Consider the following 21,102-nt stretch of genomic DNA (forward strand, 5'->3'; position numbering starts at 1 on the left):
TTGTATAAATTTATGAAAAATACTCTATTTATGAAAAATGGTCAATACTTATATCTATTATATCTTATTTTTATTCTTATTAAATCTTATTTTTTTATTATTATTAGATGTTATAGGAGGCGGTTTCGGGACTAACAATGTATGCCCCATCCTCATGCCCAGTAGAGAGTTTGTGTTTATAAAACAGTACTATAAGCTAAAATTACAAAAATAGACGATTACCAACAAATAACAAACCAGGGTCATATTAAAATTAATACTTTTTGTATATATATTGAAAAGCATTGGTTTTAAAACACTTCCCTGTGGGAGGCCGTTCTTTTGAGCTCTCCACCTACTTACTTTGCCCTCCAGCTTGACAAAACAACGTCTGTTTTGCAGTAAGGATTATACGACCTTACCCAGCAGTTACTCTAGTAGTCTCATGAGGATCTTCAAACATCGACAAAAAAAAATGTCAGCTCATAGACTTCACTCATCCTTATACATTCCATGGTCCGTATTTTTGACTCGCAGTTAATATAACAGGTTTATACAAGCAGAATACATTTTTAAACAAGAAGCTTAGATTAATACATTGTTTCTTTTCAGAGAGCATCTTTTGCACCGAATGTTAGTGCCCATGTCAAAATGTAAGGTAACCCAAGAGATGTACGAAGAAAATTCATTTCTTCGGAAAAAAGGTCTGTTGACGTTTTTGTGGCAGATATTACTACCGTTGGATGAACTTGATGTGGTTCTTGAGAAAACAGTTTCAGATGGCATATCTTCGCCGTCTTCCCACATTTAAGTTAGTTGGGTAAAATTTTTTGGAATGTCAAATACAGCTCTTAATATTAAGTTATTCGATGATGACGTGGAAAAATAATTTAAAATTAAATTTTACCAATTTAGTTGAAAAATTTTGTCCAAAACATTAATAATTGCTTTTATTTTTTTTAACGGAATGAGAAGAGGAAGGAATAAGAAAGAAGGGGTCTTTAAATTAATTTTATATGCAATATTTTTTACTATCTATAATGTTCTGAAGTTATTTTCTTGTCTTAATGCAATTTACTATTTGTGTTGGGAATAAGCCACAATTTTACTTTAATATAAGTTTACTTGACGTTTAGATTTCCACTTCAAAAATCGTTCTCAAATACAAAACATTAATAAAAACAAATCTTGTTTTTTGTTACTTGGTAAAAATTCTCTAATAATTTCACTTTATCTGACTCATTCATATTGACAATTCAGACATACTTGTATTATACATTTTAAAGTGGATGACTTTAAAATGATATTGTCAATATTTTTGAGTTGCGTTCCTGGAACGACTTTATTGGAAGATATTTCATTCGATTACATGAAATCATATTTAACTGAAGAATATCCGTCAAAAAAATCATAGCATGTGATTTGTCTTCAAAAAGACAACTACATACAATGATGACAGTAAAATTCTCTTGTTAGGATCCCATAGTAAATCATGGTGAACAACTCATGATACTATCCTGACATGGTAAGTATTAGGTCTTAACATTTAGTTTACTCTGAATATTAACACCAAACTGATTTTATGTGTATGTCATTTTAAAACATAAATGATCAATCTTCGATGTTATTGAGTTACTAATACTGACGGATTCTATATATCCTACCCAGTTTGTATCTCTAGGATTTGTATGTAATTTCCGGTGGCAATAAATTGAGGTCAAATCGTATATGTCTGTGAACCATAGATTTAAGAAGCCCGAGATGTAACATGAACCTATTTAGATAGCTGTGCGAATGTTGCCTTGTTTCTAAACAGAATCGTTGGGGTGGGGAGCTTCTACATAAATGAAACAGAGTTGGATTCAGAATAATTAATAATATTTATTGAATTAGTTTCGAATATAACACACATTAATATAAACTTATTTAACTAATTACATTAATCGTATTGATTAATCACAAAAAACAAGAAGATATCTTAAATTTAAAATTAATATTTAAATGTAGGATATGCACACGTTTGAAATATGCCGTGTACAGTTTTCTGGGAGGTAGTATTGTAAGATCACACATTTTTTCCTGGTAATTAGGATGTACTCCAAAGTAGAGATAGCTGAAGATGATGTATAAACCCTTTTTTGAATGGAAGATTCAGTAATATTTCTTGAACTAAATTTAAAAACTACTTTGTCTACCGTATATTTATAACATAAAGTTTTACCGTTGATTGATAAATACGGAAAGATACGAAACCCTATGCATTATTTTGTTGTCTTTAAAACCTGCCCGTATAGTGGCGCGCCTAGCTTAAATTTGTTGGAACTAGCCTTAGAGGGAAGTGTAAAATTCTCCCTACTCAAGGAACTAGCCAAGAACACGCGGTTATTTCACGTGGCCCGTATTCAAAATTTTAACGCAGCAGTCACTATCATATTAATCTGTATTAATTTTTTTTTGTTTTTGTTTCTGCAAAAATGTTGAAAATATAAATTGACTATAGAGTTTTTTTCACTACTCTTGACCTCACAAGTAAATACTTTTCGAGTTATTTGCGAGTGAATATATTCATTTCTCAAAAAATAGTAGGTACGTTTTTAGACGGATTTTCGCAAATAACTAAAAAAGGAAGTATTTCACCAAAAAAACATTCATAGCAAAAATACAGCTTATCAAAAAGTGAAAAAAATGTTTTATATAAATATGACATATTATGAAGTCGTAGACCCAGTAAAAGCAGTATATATACTATAGCTATAATGAAAAGTAGGTTCTTATTATTTGTCAAATTCAAAATTGAATATTTCTACATGAAATAACCAAAAAATTAAGAACTTTTCGGGGAAAACTCATCATAAATTTTTTAAAAAGTTTAAAATAAGCTTTATTTTTTTGAGTTTCTAGTATCAGAAGTAAACAAGTTGCGCACAAAATAAAGTTGATCCTTTTTTTTTGTAAAAAATATCTAAAAATCACCTCCTAATTAGCATCTCAAATGAAATTAATCAGTAGCGCTTCATAAGTTACTTTACGTATGTATGCTTATTATAGAGGATCTGTAAGTTTCATCGGTTCATAGTGCTTATTTTTGAAAGGCTGTAGTTAAAAGGGCTTCAATGAGTCACTAATCACGAGTATATGCAAATTCGGAACAGCCATATCTTAACCAATTTTTGTATTACAGAAAAACAAAATATTCAGAAAACCAAAACCTTTATTGGGATATTTCGTATCACAAGTTATTTAAAAAAAAAGGCATTTTTTTCAAAATAAAAAAATACTGTAAAACTAAATTTACGATGAAATTTACAGATCATGTGTATTATAAACAATACATAAGTAAAGTCACTTGTGAAGCGGTAACAATAATTTGATTTTATTCGTCTTGAGGGGCCAAACGAAAAACACAAACTACTTTTTTTCTTTTTAAATCGTGTGCTGTTGTGATTTATAGCAAATTTATAGCATCTCTTTCGAAATAAAAATTTTATGCAAGTTCCCTTTTAGAGGGTGATTTTCACGCTTTTTTAAAACTATTTTTACAAAAAAGGACCAACTTTATTTTCAGCGTAACGTGCTTACTTTATGCTAGAAACATTTTTAAAAACAAAAACAAAGCTTTTTAAACACTAAAAAAGTTGCGATGAGTTAGCAAATTTATAGCATCTCTTTCGAAATAAAAATGTTATGCAAGTTCCCTTTTAGAGGGTGATTTTCAAGCTTTTTTAAAACTATCTTTTACAAAAAAGGACCAACTTTATTTTCAGGGTAACGTGCTTACTTTAATGCTAGAAACTTTTTTAAAAACAAAAACAAAGCTTTTTTAAAGAAATGTGCTTTATTTTTTGGTTATTTCACGTTGGAATATTCGATTTGGAATTTGACGAATAAGAACTTACTTTCTGCTCTAAGAAGCAGGACTACAACTCTGCTTCTACTGAGTATAAAGATTTTATACAGACATTTTTTTTTAATTTTTTATAAAGTATATTTTTATTGAATACCTTTTTCGATAAAATACTTACTTATTGTGTTATTTGCGTAAAACCGTCTAAAAACGTGTATTTTTTTGTTAAAAAACGAACATATTCACTCTCAAATAACTCGAAAAGTATTAGCTTAGTCAAAAAACTGAATGGAATAAAACTTGCTACAATGAATCAGTTTATCCACTTGATAGATACTAGATAGTATTAGACTTATTGATATTATAGCTACCTAGCCTTATACAAAGTGGATTTAGAAAGTCCACATCTACATTAGACAACCTAGTGGATATTGAATCTGTAATTCATGGGTAATTTGGATGTGATGAAGTATGTTTGGCTTATGGCTATCTTTTATTATATTGTATAACGCGTGCCATTTGGGGATTAGATATAAGAATTCTATTAAGTTGGTCAATTCCAGGAAACATAAAATTTATTAGTAATTTCCTATATAGACGAAACTTATTCGAATAGATAACGTCCTTTTAGACTCAAAAATCCAATTAAACGACATTCCTCAATTGTCTACTCGTTGCACTTTTCGTTATTGCAATCAATGACATCGCTAAATCACTTAACCCACTAGTCATTTAGAAATTAGAGAATTGGTCAAACACTATTGGCCTAGAATTTTCTCCCACTAAAACGAAAACAATAATCTTCAGTAAAACTCCAAAGAAGCACATTATACTACCAAAAATCTACCTAAAGAATTTCTTCTTCTACTTTTTCTTTTATATAGGCAGTACTGCCTGTTTTTCTTCAACGGTGCCTTTCATTCTGTCCCTAAATTGTCATTCCATCTTTTCCTTGGGCATCCTATACTTCTTCGGCCTAACGGTGACTTGTCCCTGGCTATTCTTATTATCCTTGATTCAGACATCCTTCTTATGTGTTGATTCCACTCTTCTTTTCTATTCTTTACCCAGGTATTTATATTGTCTACCCCACATATGCATCTGATTTCCTCACTTCTTACCCTGTCCCGTAGTCCTTTTCCAGCAATCCTTCTTAAAATCTTCATTTTGTTGGTATCCAGACATCTTTGTATTTTGCTTGCATCTGGTCTTGTTTCGGCAGTGTAAGTCATAACTGGTCTAATAAATTCAGTCAAATGACTTATATATTCGGTCCTTTGATTCCACTCTAAGGTATTTGTTTTTCCAAATTGTGTCGTTTAGGCATCCGGCCGTTCTACTGGCTTTAATTATTAGTCTTTAACCTCTTCTTCGATATTATTGTCGGCTGATAGATTAATTCCCAGGTATTTACTTTTATTGTCTAAGTCCAATTGGCATCTTATTGGTTCTTTGGATGTTACTAAGCTTTTTGTTTTTGGGCTAATATTTTCATATTCATTTCTTTTGCGCTAATGTTGAATTCGTGCAGTAATCTTTGTAGGTCGTCTTCGCACTCTGCTACACGGTGTCATCAGCGTAACAGAGTATTTTTATCTCTTTATCGCCCATTTTTTACCCTCTTTTTTCTTCACTTGTTTTATCATTGCAGCCAGCGTTATGTTTAACAGTAGAGGGCTTAGTGAATCTCCTTGCTTGATTCCTGTGTTTGCTTCTATATGGATTCTGTTATTATTCCATTGACTTCATTTCTATTTTATTTCGTACATAAAGGTTTTCTATCAGTTTTATAATATCCAGTGGTAAATTTTTGTCATGTAGTAGGTGTATCACGTCTTTTAATTGTATTCTATCAAACGCTTTCTCTAGGTATATAAAACAGAAAAACCCTCGCTTGTTATACTCTAATGATTTCTCCGCTATTTGTTTTATCACAAAAACTGCATCGTTATGATCTTCCCCTTCTAAATCCTTGTTGTTCAACCGATATATTTATGCACGCCATTATTTTCTTCATCAGTATTTTTGTTGGGGAGTTTCAGTATAGTGCTCCGTAAATTAATCCCTCTATAATTACTGGGGTCTGCCCTATCACTTTTCTTAAATAACGCTATCATCTAAGTGGTACTCCATTCTTCTGGAATTCTTCCTGTATTTATTATTTTACTTATCAGGATATTCAGTTCTTTGTGAAGTCTCTCTCCTCCGTATTTTAAAAGTTCATTAGCTATTCCATCTTTCCCTGGTGCTTTTCGATTTTTCATCTGTTTTAAGGCGTTCGTTATCTTCCTCTTTAATTTCTGTTTGCTCATCCGATTCTAATCCTGGTTTTCCAGTTCTTCATGATTAGCTGTTTGATACAGGTTTTCGAGGTAAGTTGTCCATGTATTTGTATCAATATGTTTTACTTCTACTATCAATTCCTTCATCTCTGCTGTTTGACCTCTTATCATTTTCCACATTTCCTTTTGCATCCCGTATAAGTCGTGCTCCATCTCTTTTAAAAATGCTTACCAATGTTCTGCTTTCTTCCTTCTTACTATTGAGTTTAACTCATTTCAAACTCTTTTATATTCTTCACATATGTTTGTCTCGTTCTTTTGAATTTGTATTCTAGCTAGATTTTCTTTTTTTTTGGCATTTTATTTTTATTTCTTCACAGATCCATGGGGTGTTCTCCTTTTCTTTCGTATATGATTACTTATCTTACGATCTCCAAATGCGTCCGTTGCTGCCATTTTGATATTATCTCTAATCTTCCTCCAAATTTCTTCTATGTCTTCATCTGGTGTTATGTAGTTTTCGTTCAGTACTTTTTGCAGTCCTTCTCTGGTATAAATCTCGTGTTGACAAGTCTTGTAGCTGTTTTACCTTTATTCTTGTCTCACATTCAATAGGGTATTTTTTCCTGTTTTTGTGTAGATGTATTCTGATTTTTCCAAGTACTAGGTTGTGATCACTTCCGATATTAGCTGCACTTAAACATCTTAATGTCTAGTACTTGAGAATGATGGATGTTTCTCTTTGTCAATATATAATCAATATCGGATCTGTGTGCTCTTGTATTTTTGAATGTATATTTTTCTTGATCTTTGTGTCTGAAGAACGTATTGTTTATTCGAAATTCGTTCTGAGAGCAAAAGTTAATAAGTAGTTCCTAAAGAGTTTACAATAAATTATTCATAATTGATTAACTTCTTGGGAATAAAACTGGATAATCGTCTATCTTGGTAAGACAATATACACTCACTCCGCTCAACTTAATGAAAAATATCTCTCATAAACAATGGGATGTCGACGTCCAAACTCTTATGACTGTTCACTGAAATTTGGGTTTCAACCTAAGATACGTCGGAAAAATGAAAGAATACCCATGAACGAACATATAAAACACGCTGTATTTTCCTGTCATCATGTCGCAAAGAAAATTGCCCAGCGCAAGTACATGTAATAATAATTATTACATGTACCTGTGCTGGCCAATTTTTTGTGTGACACGGTGACAGGAAAATACAGCGTGTTTTTTATGTTCGTTCATGGGTATTCTTTCATTTTTTCTACTGTACAATACGCTAAAGTGTTACGTTTGGCTTGTTCTCTTGTATGTAATTAAAATATCATGGACATATTTAGGGACATATTGCGAGGAGAACGATATACTTGTCGGCAACTGGAACTCAAAGGAAATATAGAGGGTAAGAGAGGTCTAGAAAAAGATGTCATGGCTGGTTAATATATTCGCCAAATGATATTAATGAAATTACTCTTAATAGAATAATGTAATCGTGACTATCTAATATCTCACCTGACAATACAATGCACGGTGGACGTCTACGCAGAAATACACGGCACCTTTAAGAAGTAAAGTTAATAATAAATAATTCAATAATTATACTTAGTCTCTATTTTCCCCCTAACTCGGAAAATATCAACGGCACGAAAAAACTTGGAAGAAATTGTTGGAAATCGCGATTGCAACCATTCATGAGTCCTTACCATTTTGCTCTCGAAGAGTTTAAAGTGGCCGAGCGGGTTACTAAGTCAATTTCATTTAAGTAAATACGTTTGCAATATCTCCAAACAAAATATACAATTATCAGAAGAGACTGTAATTAACGAAAATAACTACCTATTTTTTTATCGAGATTATGAGGCAAATAAGAAATGTACAATATCTAAAATCACCGAGTGAGTATTTTTCTCGTTAAATAAATTTTTTATTAAATAAATTATATTATTATACATATATATTATATAAAATTATTAAATAAACTTTAGAATATTTAATGATTTGTTTCAAGAATTCAAATTAGAAGACAAATTACAACTACAAAATTATTCTTGCTAATTTAAAAACGAGTTTAGAAAGTCATACATAGGTACAGGTACACTCCAATAATTATTTTAAAGATTGCCATTGTTATCGTTGAATGAGAACTCAAATTTAAATGCATCAAAAGAATTAAATAATTTTTATTTTAATCCGATCGACCCGACCGACCCCAAATTCCGATAACCAAAGCTACCTGAATACGTCTCATCGTTGTCTCAGGTAAATTCAATCTCGCACCTAGAAAGCTGCTAACGCCATCTATTTCTAAAACCACTGGTGTCGTACATAAACGCTCATTTAGTTTCGTATCTTCCAGTATATTTATCAGTCAACGGTTTTACAATAAAAATAATCAATGATCAAAAACTAAAAAATATTTTTTTTACGAGCGTGCAAAAATGTCTACTTTCGCGCACGCATTTTAGTTTAGAAAGTTTCACTTTTCCGCACGCGTGTTACTTTTCCGCACGCGATTTTTACTTTTCCGCACGCGTGTTAATTTAGATATGTTAATATGGCCTTAAAGTAATTATAATACATGCAATAAACTAATATTTAGATATTATTTACTAATTTATTTCAAATATATCTTATTGTGTTCCTGTTTTAATGAAATTAACGCGACAATTCGATGAAATAAAATTATTTTGACATAATATTCGAAAGTCAAATCGGTAGACAATAACAGTCGTTTTGAATCATCGTCATGGAAACCAAGATCGTCGTCATGCTAATTAATTATATTGAAAGTTTGGTTTTGACAACCTTGTCAAAGAATTAATTTGTGTATGTATTTTCATATTAATTAAATTAATTGATTAAGATTTGGTAATTTTTTAAAGACTCTTAGAAAAAATGTTGTTCCTAACTCTTGCAGAAAGTCTCTTTTCCGCACTCGACTGCTTGCCGAACTCCCGCTTCGCGTCGTTCGACAAAACGTGTTTCACACTATACTTTTTCTACAAGCACAGTTTTTCCTAAAAATAAAAATCACAATTTCCAAACGACGATTAATTATAATAGGTACCTATGTGATAAATTTTAAACTGTATTTAATTAATACCTACTAATCAATTTAAATTCCTTATACCTAAATAAATTGCACAGAAATCAGTTAAAAGATTAATGCACTGCCTTAATTTGTTTAAATTTAAACAATTATTACACATTATTGACATTACATTGTATATTTATGCAGTCACGGATTTACACAAAACCTACTTCATTCGACGTCTCTTGCACAGGTTGCTAAATCCTTATTGGTTATTTGATAATTATAAAATGTTTAATAAGAATAAAATTGTAAAATAAAACAGTTGTAACATCCATAATTTAGTTTATATGCTATAGTTAAATATAATAATTGTCTTATAGGTTATATATTTGTCTAAAGTTTAACCACGGATGTAAACAGAATATAACGTTACTCAGAATGCGGTAGTCCACTGATGTAAACAGAATATAACGTTACTCAGAATGAGGTAGTCAACTGTGCAGAAAAGAACTTTGCAGCACAGAAACGTCACTTTGCGGCACAGAAACGTCACTTTTCTGCACACTAATATCAAATATCTTATACTGTGAGAAAATATCAAGTTTGCTAACATAAAACCGTGCAGAAAAGTGCACTTTGAATAGTGGTTGTAGAAAAATAACTATTCATTGTCCAGACAATAATGTCATTTTATTATGAATAATTATTTTAATTTTAATAGTATTTATAACTGTTTTATTATAATGATGAATTCGGACGTTAATGTTGGTGAAAATTATTAATTTTATTAAACTGGAATAATGTGACTCTAAAAAGGAATAATGTTTGCAATGGTTGCTTAAGTTCTTAAATAATAATTGTTCTGTTAATTCTTTTATTATTTGGATATTAACAATATTAACATTAATACGTTTATTAACGTTTATGTGGCACTGTAGCACTTTTTCGGCAGTAGAGCAAATAATAACAACATCTTTGGATGGATAAGTTAAATTTAATGTACCTCTTTGGTTGATGAATGATGTCAACAAGTCTGCTCGGTCTCGTATAAGTGCGTTTACACAATCTTCACATTTCAAAATTCTCGATATTTTATAAATGACATATCCTGAAATGTATATAATAACTTCTCTCTTGTAATGTATAAATTATAAGTTCCTTAATTGAAGTGATATAAAATTTGTATTGGATATGTCATCGTTATCATCAACACATTTGTCTTCAACAATTCGTTCTCTGCCATAAGACTTATTATTTTTTTTTTTTCAGGAGCCATAACTGTAATAGGTCTGGATCCCGCGTATGAAAAAAAGTTGATTAATAGCAAGCTGAAAATTTGTTAATAGCTTAAGGGTGTCTAGTCGGATAAACTTTGATATATAGGAACACTGGAACAGGGGCAGTTTTAATTGTGGAACAGGTTAAAAATTTGGAACGGTCAGACCACGAAAATGGCACATTTATTTTGCCCGACAGAATAGACCTAAACTCTCCGAATAGAGATTAAGCTCTCATGCAAAAATCAGACTGCTATTTATCATCTGTCATAATTCCTGTCATTAATAGCAGTCTGATTTTTGCATGAGAGTTTAATCTCTGTTCGGAGAGTTTAAGTCTGTTCTGTCGGACAAAATACATGTGCCGTTTTCGTGGTCTGACCGTTCCAAATTTTTAACCTGTTCCACAATTAAAACTTCCCCTGTTCCAGTGTTCCCATATATCAAAGTTTGTCCGACTAGACACCCTTAAGCTATTAACAAATTTTTAGCTTGCTATTAATCAACTTTTTTCATACGCGGGATCCAGACCTATAATCATTTCTAAAGGAATACAATTTCCTCTAAAACTATCTCTTAGTTCTAAATGTTTTAACATTTTTTTATAAGCTGCCTTAAACTGTTTAGCAGTTGGATTATTGTTATAACCCCCCATTGATCTAATCAACCACAAAAAAAAGTTTTTTTGTATTTATTTTGTATATTTTTGTGTAATATTTTTTTTAAGTTATATTACATTGCATTAATATAAAACATATTTAGAATCAACAACTAACAGACTACATCTTGAGCATATATTTAAAAAAAAAATAAACAAAGCAATACATTGTTAAAATAAGTACATAACTCGGTACTTTTTACAATTACAAACAATCTGCCATAATGCCACCCTGGTGTCGAATGTAAACAAAGCGGCATTGGAATTTGGAGCTTCGAACATTATCGGCGGTTCTTGTCACGATACGAAGCTAATGTCGACTCCAATTGGTGGAATAGCTTAGGTAGGGATAAAATAGAATTTGGCACGCTGCGCAATGAACGATGTTACATCTCGGGGTTTTCAATAATCTAAGCTGTGAACCGAACATGAGAGTTCATCAGACACATGCCAACTTGTTATTATATCATTATGTTAATTTTTGTTTTGTTATTATATCCGTATAACCTTGCTTATGCAGAGTGTTAATTCCAACATTCCTATACTTGCTCTAGTGACAAAAGTTGGTTTGTTTCCTATATTGGATATAATTAAACCTTCAGATAAGATGGAATTCAAAATAGACTCACCCCTTGCGTTAATGTTTATGCTGTCCCATATGGTGTGCGTCTGCATCACATCCTATAATGAGCTGTAATCCTTTAGACTTAGACAATACACAACTATATCGCTTATAATGCTTGGTGACCCTAGAGCTTTATAACCCGGAAAGTATGCTGAACACACCACCAGTTTCTTTTTCCGTGGTTATAGTTAGAATATATTTCTTTTCATCTTTACTCAGATTTGAGTATTTAGAAACTGTCTTTCGGTCCTTTTCCTAGACGACGAGAAGGTAAATGCGTGGCCAAAGTGTCCTCTATTTGCTTTCTCATATTTTCGTCGTCTCTTGTGCTTATATATTGTAAAAGCCAGAGATACAGGATGCAGCCAGAAAGCAGTTTATTAACGAAAAGTCTTAGATTAAAATATTGTTTATTATATTTTTATTTCAATTATTCTAATTGTTTAAAAAGTAGTAAACTTTGTATCTAGGGCTTTTCGTTGTTTTCCTCGTATTGCGAGATATGTCGCTAGATTGCGTCTCAAAAGGTGGTTTATTGTATCGCGATGGTTTCCCTTAAATAGGCAAGGTTGTTGTTATTTGTTTCAGAGTTGTGACTTCATAGCTTCACTGAAGATGCATGGGATGCTGAAATAGCTATATGGTCCAACTCTGAATAAAAAAAAAACAAAAACTGCCTTTATTCTTAGAATATATTATTACAACAAAAGATTATAAAATGCATATCAGCCCTTTTCGGAATTGTATCCTTTCTCTATTGATTCTGTAATCATTTGATTTTCTTTAACTAAATTGATGATATTTTTTCACCTCATCATAAACCAATATGCTAAGTTCGTTTTTTAGTACTGTTAACTTCAAAGGAAATGTTAGTTATGATAAATATTAGGAAAAGTAGAGAGCAGTCAGAAATGTTGAACAAGTTTGTTTGTTACATAGATTTTTTGTTAAAATTTCTAGTCTCTTTAGCTTTTGAGTTAGTTACCAATGATATTTACCGTAGAAGTGATATTTATTTTTGTATATAGTCGATGTTCAATTTATATATTGTGATTTTTTGTATATAATCTGAATGAAGTTTATTTTATTTTTGCATGAAAATCATTTGATATTTGACGTATACAGTTTGCCCAATGAATATAATATCAGATAACCAGTAACAATTAGATGTAAGTAATTATACTCATTATAAATAAAGCTGTCTCATGTCTGATAATATTTTGTTAATAACTTTTGAAGGTTCTTGGATACACAAATAGTTATACGCTCTGAGCTTCGCTGGTGTCGCTCCTAGCGGATTACTAATGCAACTTTCACCGGTAATTTTTAAATTTATTATTTAATTGTTATCGCTTAATATTTACAACGCAAAAAAGTAATAAAATTGTAATCGATTTTTTAAAGATTTTGCTAATCATTTTAACGTTCTATTAATGAAATATTAATTTCTTACTTCGGATACTTTCACAATTATCGTGTAGATGGCGCTTAGATTATTTTATAATTACATATTACGAATTATTAAAAAAACTTAAATTCAGTATTTAAAACGTAAGTATATTTAAGGTAAAAATATAATATACACCACAGCTTTGACCAACTAATATTATTTCCTATTAATGTTTTTAATTTCAATGTTTTAAATTAATTACTTTGACATTTATGTCAAATTTCCAGTAAAAGCTTACAGACTCGTCACTACTGGCGCTCGCGAATTTTTAATTATCCCCTCTACCTACGAGCTCATAGCGTATACACTACTCAAAGAAATTAACGCACCACCTTAAAAATAAAAATTGAAATGACAAAGTAAATAACCAACACGACCTAACCTCCAATTCACACAAACACAATATGGTTCTTTTCATGAGCATTTTTCAGTGCGTCACAGTTTTTCGATTTCTCTCTAACGCATTAAATTGTATGTGACAGAAAAAAATGCACGTCGCTGATTACATTTCGTCGGTGACATTTATAACATTTAATCTAGTTGTCAATAGATGGCGCTAATAATATAACATTAAATAATATTATATTATTCTATATAAAAAAAATTTAATCTGTACAATTTATAAGACTATACAAATCAAAGAAAATACCATTTTATAAATGCAATAAACAAAATTTTGATTTCTTTTTTTACCAAATTGCAAATAAAATGTGACAACTGTCAGATTTAACTAAACTGTCATGTTAGAATAAATGTCATAAATGTGTATTTATCACGGACTAACCTTTTTTTCTATCATTTGTGACGCACTGAAAAATGCTCATGAAAAGAACCATAACAAAAAGATGCGAGAAATGCACTGGCAATACTGCAATATTTTGTTAACTGATAATTCACTAAAAGTCACTAGATTATATCAGAATCTATGCATAGGGAGTTTGCTGTATGGTTGGACATTTAAAAGTTACTAGAACTAGAATGACATCATTTCATTATTATCGTAAAAAAAATGTAACAATTAGCCATGTTTTTCATCAATACAGGGTGTGCGACAAACTTTAAAGGGTAATTCTACATGAAACAGAAATGACAATTTGCTTTATAAACTTATGTCCGCAAATGCTTCGTTTCCGAGATACGGAGTGTTGAAATTTTTCTTACAAACTGACGATTTATTTATTGCTCTAAAACTGGTTGATATATTTGGTTGGTTTTAAGAGGCGCTTATTGCGCATTTTTCGATATACAATTAAGAATTTTATATTCACCATTGGCGTGCATACGGGTAATATGATCCGTATGCGCGGGTCATATTACCTTCTTTTTAAGTAATACTCTTTTTTATATATTCATGTAACTCTCGTTAACATGAATTAACAGAGAATTCTGTAGAAAGTTAGGACAAAAAGATCAGTGTAGACAAGTTGTCAAAAATGGACTTGGGATTGGGTAGTTTACGAATATGTTCACCTTTGTATGTGCAATATACGCTGTGAGTTCATACGTAGAAGGGATATTTAAGGTTCGTGAGCGCCAGTAGTGACAAGTCAGTGAACTTTTTCTGGAAATTTGACATATATGTAAAAGTGATTAATTTAAAACATTGAAATTAAAAATATTAATAGGAAAAAATATTAGTTGGTCAAAGCTGTGGTGTATATTTTTACCTTAAATATACTTACGTTTTAAATACTGAATTAAAATTTTTTTAATATTTCGTAATATGTAATTATAAATTAATCTAAGCGCCATCTACACGATAATTGTGAAAGTATCCGAAGTAAGAAATTAATATTTCATAAATAGAACCTCAAAATGATTAGCAAAATCTTAAAAAAATCGATTACAATTTAATTACTTTTTTGAGTTGTAAATATTACGCGATAAAAATTAAATAATAAATTTAAAAATTTCCGGCGAAAGTTGCATTAGTAATCCGCTAGTTAGCGACACCAGCGAAGCTCAGAGCGTATACTGATAATATATCGATCGATAGTGTTCATAGTCAGACGAATTAGTTCGTCTACCCAACTATTTTTCCATCCAAACTGTTGGCGGATCAAAATTATGTGGTTATTGTCCTCCGTTGTCTTGTTGTGTGCTGTAGCCTTTACTCTTGCTATTAAGATCTCTTTTTATTCGCAGTGAATTTGTAGACCCAATTTACTAGATTTTACATAGAAAATAGCAAGAGTGAAAGGCCAGCATTTATTTGAATACAGTGCTGTATGACGGAAAAATGATAGGTGGGAGGTTTGAGCTTAAAAAGTAAATAATAACCTAAAACAACTTATTATATTGAGCTCCTTTGGAGTTTCGTGATATATGATGCAATTCTTGTTTTGTTTTGAGATTCTTGATTCATCAAGATTTTTATTTAAGTTTAATATTAAACCTTAACTATGATTCTCATTTGTGATATTATCATTTCTTTGAAAATACGTTTTAGTACAATTTATGTTGTGATAATGTCCTTATTCTTGCCAAACTATATTTTTATTGTATTCATTGGGATATACTGTATATATTTTTAGGTAGATATAATGGTGTGTTTGGAAATGCGGGAGTATTTACATTACTCATTAATAGGCCCATATTTAAGTCAGCATTCATGTTATAATTAAAATATTGAAAACTTTCGTTTTTAGAAGTATAGACCGGAGCATTTAGGAAAAAATAAATCGATTGTTATACAGCACCTATCGACTTGCAACTTTTTGCATTGTGTTCGGGATAACGCCAGGGAAAAAATCTACAATAGAAAATGGGTGAAAATGCATAATCATCATAATCACGTAGCGCTAAAACCCTTTTTCCAATTTGTTCAGTCTTCCATCAACCTAGGGTCAAATGGAATGTTCATTTATCGGAGATCTGCTTGGATGTTATCTCTCCATCGCATTCTGGGACGTCCGAGTGGTCTTTTACCTGTAAGAATCTCCTCCCATACCAGTCTTACAAGCCTCTCGTTATGAAGTATGTGCACGTGTCCTGCCCATCTTAGTCGCTCTGTATTAATTTCTTGGACAATCCTGTCTCTACGTGTCGTTGTATTTATACACATATATTTCGTCTTCTTTTCATTAATCTTCAGCTCTGCTTCACTTGTTGCTCCTTCCACCTTGTTGAACATGTCTTTTATGGATAGGATGAAGTCTCCAACGAGATCAATGTCATCTGCATATGCTAGTAATAGGGAACCTTGAACCGATAGCAATTCTGTTTGTTTTTTTCGGTCGACCTCATGGCTTTCTCTAATACACGGTTTAAAAGTAGTGGAGGTAACGCATCACCCTGTTTGAGTCCATTGTTGATTTCAAAGCTGCCAGACAGTTTATTATTTACACGTACTTTAGCTATTCCACCCTGCATACAGACTTTGGTCATCCGAATTAGTTTATTTGGTATTGAGAACTTCGCCATGGCATTCCTTATTTGGCTTCTTTCTATACTATCATATGCCTGTCGAAAGTCTGTGAAGGGATTGTGTATGGGTCTGTTATACTCCAAGCCCTTTTCTAGAAGCTGCCTCAGCGTGAATAGTTGATCTATTGTTGATCTGTTTGCCCTAAAACCGGCTTGATATTCTCCTAGGACATTTTCAGCATAAGGGGTTAGTCTACTAAGCATGATGATTGAGAGGTTTTTATACACCGTGTTTATGAGTGAAATTACTCTATAATTCGCGCATTTTGTTTTGTACCCTTTTGTGTGGATGGGCACTATGATGTTTTCCTTTCATCTTGCTGGTATCTTTTCTTCTAACCATATATACCTTATTAACTGGTGGATTTGGCGATGTAGTGCGTCTTCCCATATTTCAGAAATTCTGCTGGTACCTCGTCCGTACCCGGCGCTTTGTGATTTTTCAGCTTATTTAAGACCTGTTGGGTTTCTTCAAAAGAGGGATTTTGAGAGGATATAGATCTCTTCTTTGTGCTGTTCTTCCTGTATGTTTTAGAAGGTACACAAGATGCAGCCAAAAGTGCATAAACGTGTCAAAATCAGTATATTGAGGGTCAGGTTTTGTTACTCGGGGGTTTTTAGGGTAGCTAAACATGAAACGTCGTCAAAACCGACACCCGAAGCACCTGGTGTTCAGGGTCACTGCTGAGGCACGTAATCTTCTGGAGTTTCGATGGTTTTCGGCATTGAATTGATGCAAACAGATTACTCGGAAAGTTTTTGAGATTGTTAACACGAATATGACATCAGAACCAACCCACAGGGCACCTAGCGCGAACCGTGACTGCTATGCACGTCATCTTCTGGTACACCTTCTGCACACTAAATGGATGCAAAGGGAGCACTCGGGGGTTTTCGAGGTTGCTGATTACGATTATGACATAGGTGAAGGCCTCTGGAATGCCGGAAATCCTCGAAACTTAGAACATGACGTGTCTTAGCAGTAACTCTGGGCACCAGGTACTCAGGATAGGTAACAGCGTCTTCATGATAGGTAAAACACTGAAATATAATTGGGGTTTGCTTAGTAAAAAATTTTTGTAACGCCATCCGTTTTCAAGATACAGGGAGTTGAAGAAAAAAAATTTACACATTTTTTAGGATTTTGTTGAAACTACTGGCAACATTGTAATGAAATATGGTGGGTTTTAAGAGGTGGTTAAATATAAAGTAGGTACGTGTAATATAAAGTACACCACCGAGATATTTCAAATTAAAAATCATTTTTGAATTCCTCGTTTAATTTTTGCGACAAAAATATATCTTCCCTTTTTTTCATTCGACGCGCCGTTTTCATTCAAAAAATAAAATATCTTCTGCGTTTAAATTTTTCAAAAATACCTATTAGTTTTCTCAGGGTTCGAAAATAATGAATGCATTTAAATAGCATTGGACCAAGATTTTGCATTTATCCCCTTAACGCTTCGAAAGTATTCGTTGTAAGTTTCTCTCTGATGGATAGAAACTTATTTCGAATACTTTATAAGGCTTAAGATATTTTATTTATTTTTTAAAACGGCTCGTCATATAAAGAAGGGAAGATAGATTTTTTGTCAAAAATTGAACGTGGAATTTAAGAATGATTTTAATATGAAATATCTCGGTGCGGTGGCGTACTATTTTTTTTTTCTCCAAAAATTCAGACCATTACCCGTATGCGCGCCAATGGTCAATATATTTATATAATTCTTAATATATGTCCAAGAATTCACAATAACTACGTCTTAAAACCACCAAATTTCATTACCATGTTGCCAGTAGTTTCGGCAAAATAGTAAAAATGTGTAATTTTTTTTCTTCAACGCCCTGGATCTTGAAAATGGGTGGCGTTACAAAGATTTTTTGGTAACCCCTTATTGCACAATATTTTTGAAAAAGACCAGCCCAAAAAATCAATTTATTTTTAATGTTAAAAGCTATCCTAGCGGGCAGGTCAGCCCAACTAGTACTTGCATTTATCCGATTACTGAAATAATCGTCACGAAACTGTCACTGGACGATTACAATTTTTGTTGGAATAATCGGAAGGACGATGCGATGGACGATCATTATTTTGTTGAAACGTATTTCTTTACTGCGCAGGAGCGTGATAAATATATTGAAAAATGAACCAATCAGAATATGAATACGCAAATTTTGTCAGAAAGCGTCTCACAAAGAAGGGATAAGTCGTAACTGATCAGTACAAAAAGGATTATATTTTATATTTGAATAAGTAAGAGTTATAGCATTATAGCTTAAAATCCCATGTAAATGATAAATAGCAATAAAATGATTGTTTTTTTTTGTTTTCACATTATTTTCAATTCTCGATTGCATTCGAGTGTGAAAAATTATAGGAGCATAAAGTACAATGCCGCTCGAATTATCTCGAGTGTGCAGTTTGGCGCGCTCGAGTTAACTCGAGCGTGCACGTTAAGGGGTTAAGGAAACCCCAATTATCTTTCAGTTTTTTACCTATCCTAGAGATGATGTTACCTTTTTTTGAAGCATCCTGTAGATGCAGTTAAAAAATGTTACGTTTGAATACCTATGTGGTAATTATTACTAATAACTCATGTAGTTTTCAATGTTTTACTCGCATGAAAAATAACTCTGGGTGTTTTAAAAGTGTTCATAATTGTTAAGATATTTGAAAATGTTTTTATCGTATCAAAAATGTTTCTAAAATAACTGTTTATGAAATAAATGTACACTACATCAGATTTATCGGAAAATCTTACAGACAACATAGACTTTTGTAAATGATAGATCTATATATTTAAAAGCTGTATGTAGTACCTAGAATATTATTAAAATGGATGAATACTCCCTGTTTACTGTTTGAATTAAAGATGTGATAGAGGAATAGAACAATAAAGTTTATTCTTGTCATTTTTATACCTTTTATTACACCTTTTTGTTCATATTAAAGCAATCCCCACACAATATTTGATAGGAGAAAATACAGAAACCAAAAATCGAACCCTCCAGCAAATTTTCTGCGGAGAAAGGAACTAGTTATTAAGGTACGTGTCCATACAAGGGTGAATCCCGCTCCACATACTGGATACGTCGGTGATAGCCGCTCACCGTCTTCGATTCAACCGGTTTGGGGTTTATATATAGGGGAGCGCATGCCGTATCCATTTGAGCTGCTACACGGAGCTGGGTTCACCCTTGTATGGATACGTACCTTTAGAAGACTGATTTAAAGATTATATAACTAGCAATTTAATCTTTAAACAATGATGCTTGCGTCTCTTTATTATATTGACCAGTTGTGTTGTTTGGTTCAGCCATATAAGGATTTACTCAGTTTTAACTCTGTAGATCCAGCTATTCTTAGTCGTCTGTTAACCTATATATCAAAGATTTCCAAGCGTTTAAGCATAGCCTCACGTAGAGTCCACGCTTCCATTGCATACAGTAGCACTGAAAAAATATAGCAATGTCATTCGAATGCGAAGGTCAACACTAAGACTGTGGCCGCAAAATACGTTTCTTATGTTTACAAAAGTAGCTCGGGCTTGTTCTATTCGGCTTTTATTTCTACGGATGGATCTAAACTTCTTCTTGTATAGACATGACTCTGTTTTTTCAATGTGCCTGCAGTAAGTTGTTATTCCATCGTTTTCGTGATCTTCCCACTGATCGTCTTCCTATTGGGGAACCGTCTCTCGCCGTCCTTACTACTCTCTTTGTTGCCATTCGGCTTATTGTTGTTCTGAAGCTATTTTCTTGTGGCATTTTTATAATCAAGTATATTCAAATGGGAAATAAGCCACAATTTTACCTAAAAATGATTTTATTAACGTTTCGACGCCCAAGTCGGGTGTCGTTGTCAAAATACAAAATAATACTAAATAAACAAAAATGTTGTTGCTTAGTAAAAAATTCTTCTAATAATTTATTTAATCTGACTCATTTATATCATTATATTATTATATTTATCATTTATACTTGGGCGTCGAAACGTTAATAAAATCATTTTTAGGTAAAATTGTGGCTTATTTCCCATTCGGCTTATGATTCGGGCTTATCCGAACTTTTATTGATACTACTGCTGAGATATACGAGTTTCTCTGCTCTGTCCAGTACACCATCTTTGACTGTCATCCAGTATATAATTTTGTTTGCTATCATATACTTAGTTTTCTTAACGTTGAGTTTTAATCCATACTGATCACACAGGTTTGTTTTATTTTGCTCATTAAATTTTGAAAGTCTTCTTCTTCTTTTTGTATAGACATGACTCTGTCTGTTTTTTCAATGTGCCTCTAGTAATTTGTCGTTCCATCGTTTTCGTAGTCTTCCTGTCATGAGGCTGAATAGCTCATAAATGTAAAGTCCTGTGATCATAGATCACTTGAAGTGTTTGTTGACAGAGCGATGACACAGGACAAGGACACGAGGCCTCATGGCAGGGGTTAGGTCAAGTAACGACAATAGAGCAATGACTTTGAATTATAAAATATAATTATTGAATAAAGTACTA

The 21,102-nt window shown here is 32.2% G+C and overlaps 1 protein-coding gene across 1 annotated transcript in view; it reads left to right on the top strand.

The window, feature by feature from the left end:
• LOC114337350 (DENN domain-containing protein 5B) overlaps positions 1–19,499 on the top strand; it is an 83,804-nt gene extending 64,305 nt beyond the window's left edge. Inside the window, exon 19 of the mRNA XM_028287758.2 lies at positions 592–19,499. Coding sequence (XP_028143559.1) covers positions 592–790 — 199 coding nt within the window. The 3' untranslated portion in view covers positions 791–19,499. The remainder of the gene's footprint in view (positions 1–591) is intronic.
• Positions 19,500–21,102: the final 1,603 nt, after the last annotated feature.

The sequence above is a fragment of the Diabrotica virgifera genome, chromosome 5 (assembly GCF_917563875.1).
Source record: "Diabrotica virgifera virgifera chromosome 5, PGI_DIABVI_V3a".
Taxonomy (NCBI): Eukaryota; Metazoa; Arthropoda; class Insecta; order Coleoptera; family Chrysomelidae; genus Diabrotica; species Diabrotica virgifera.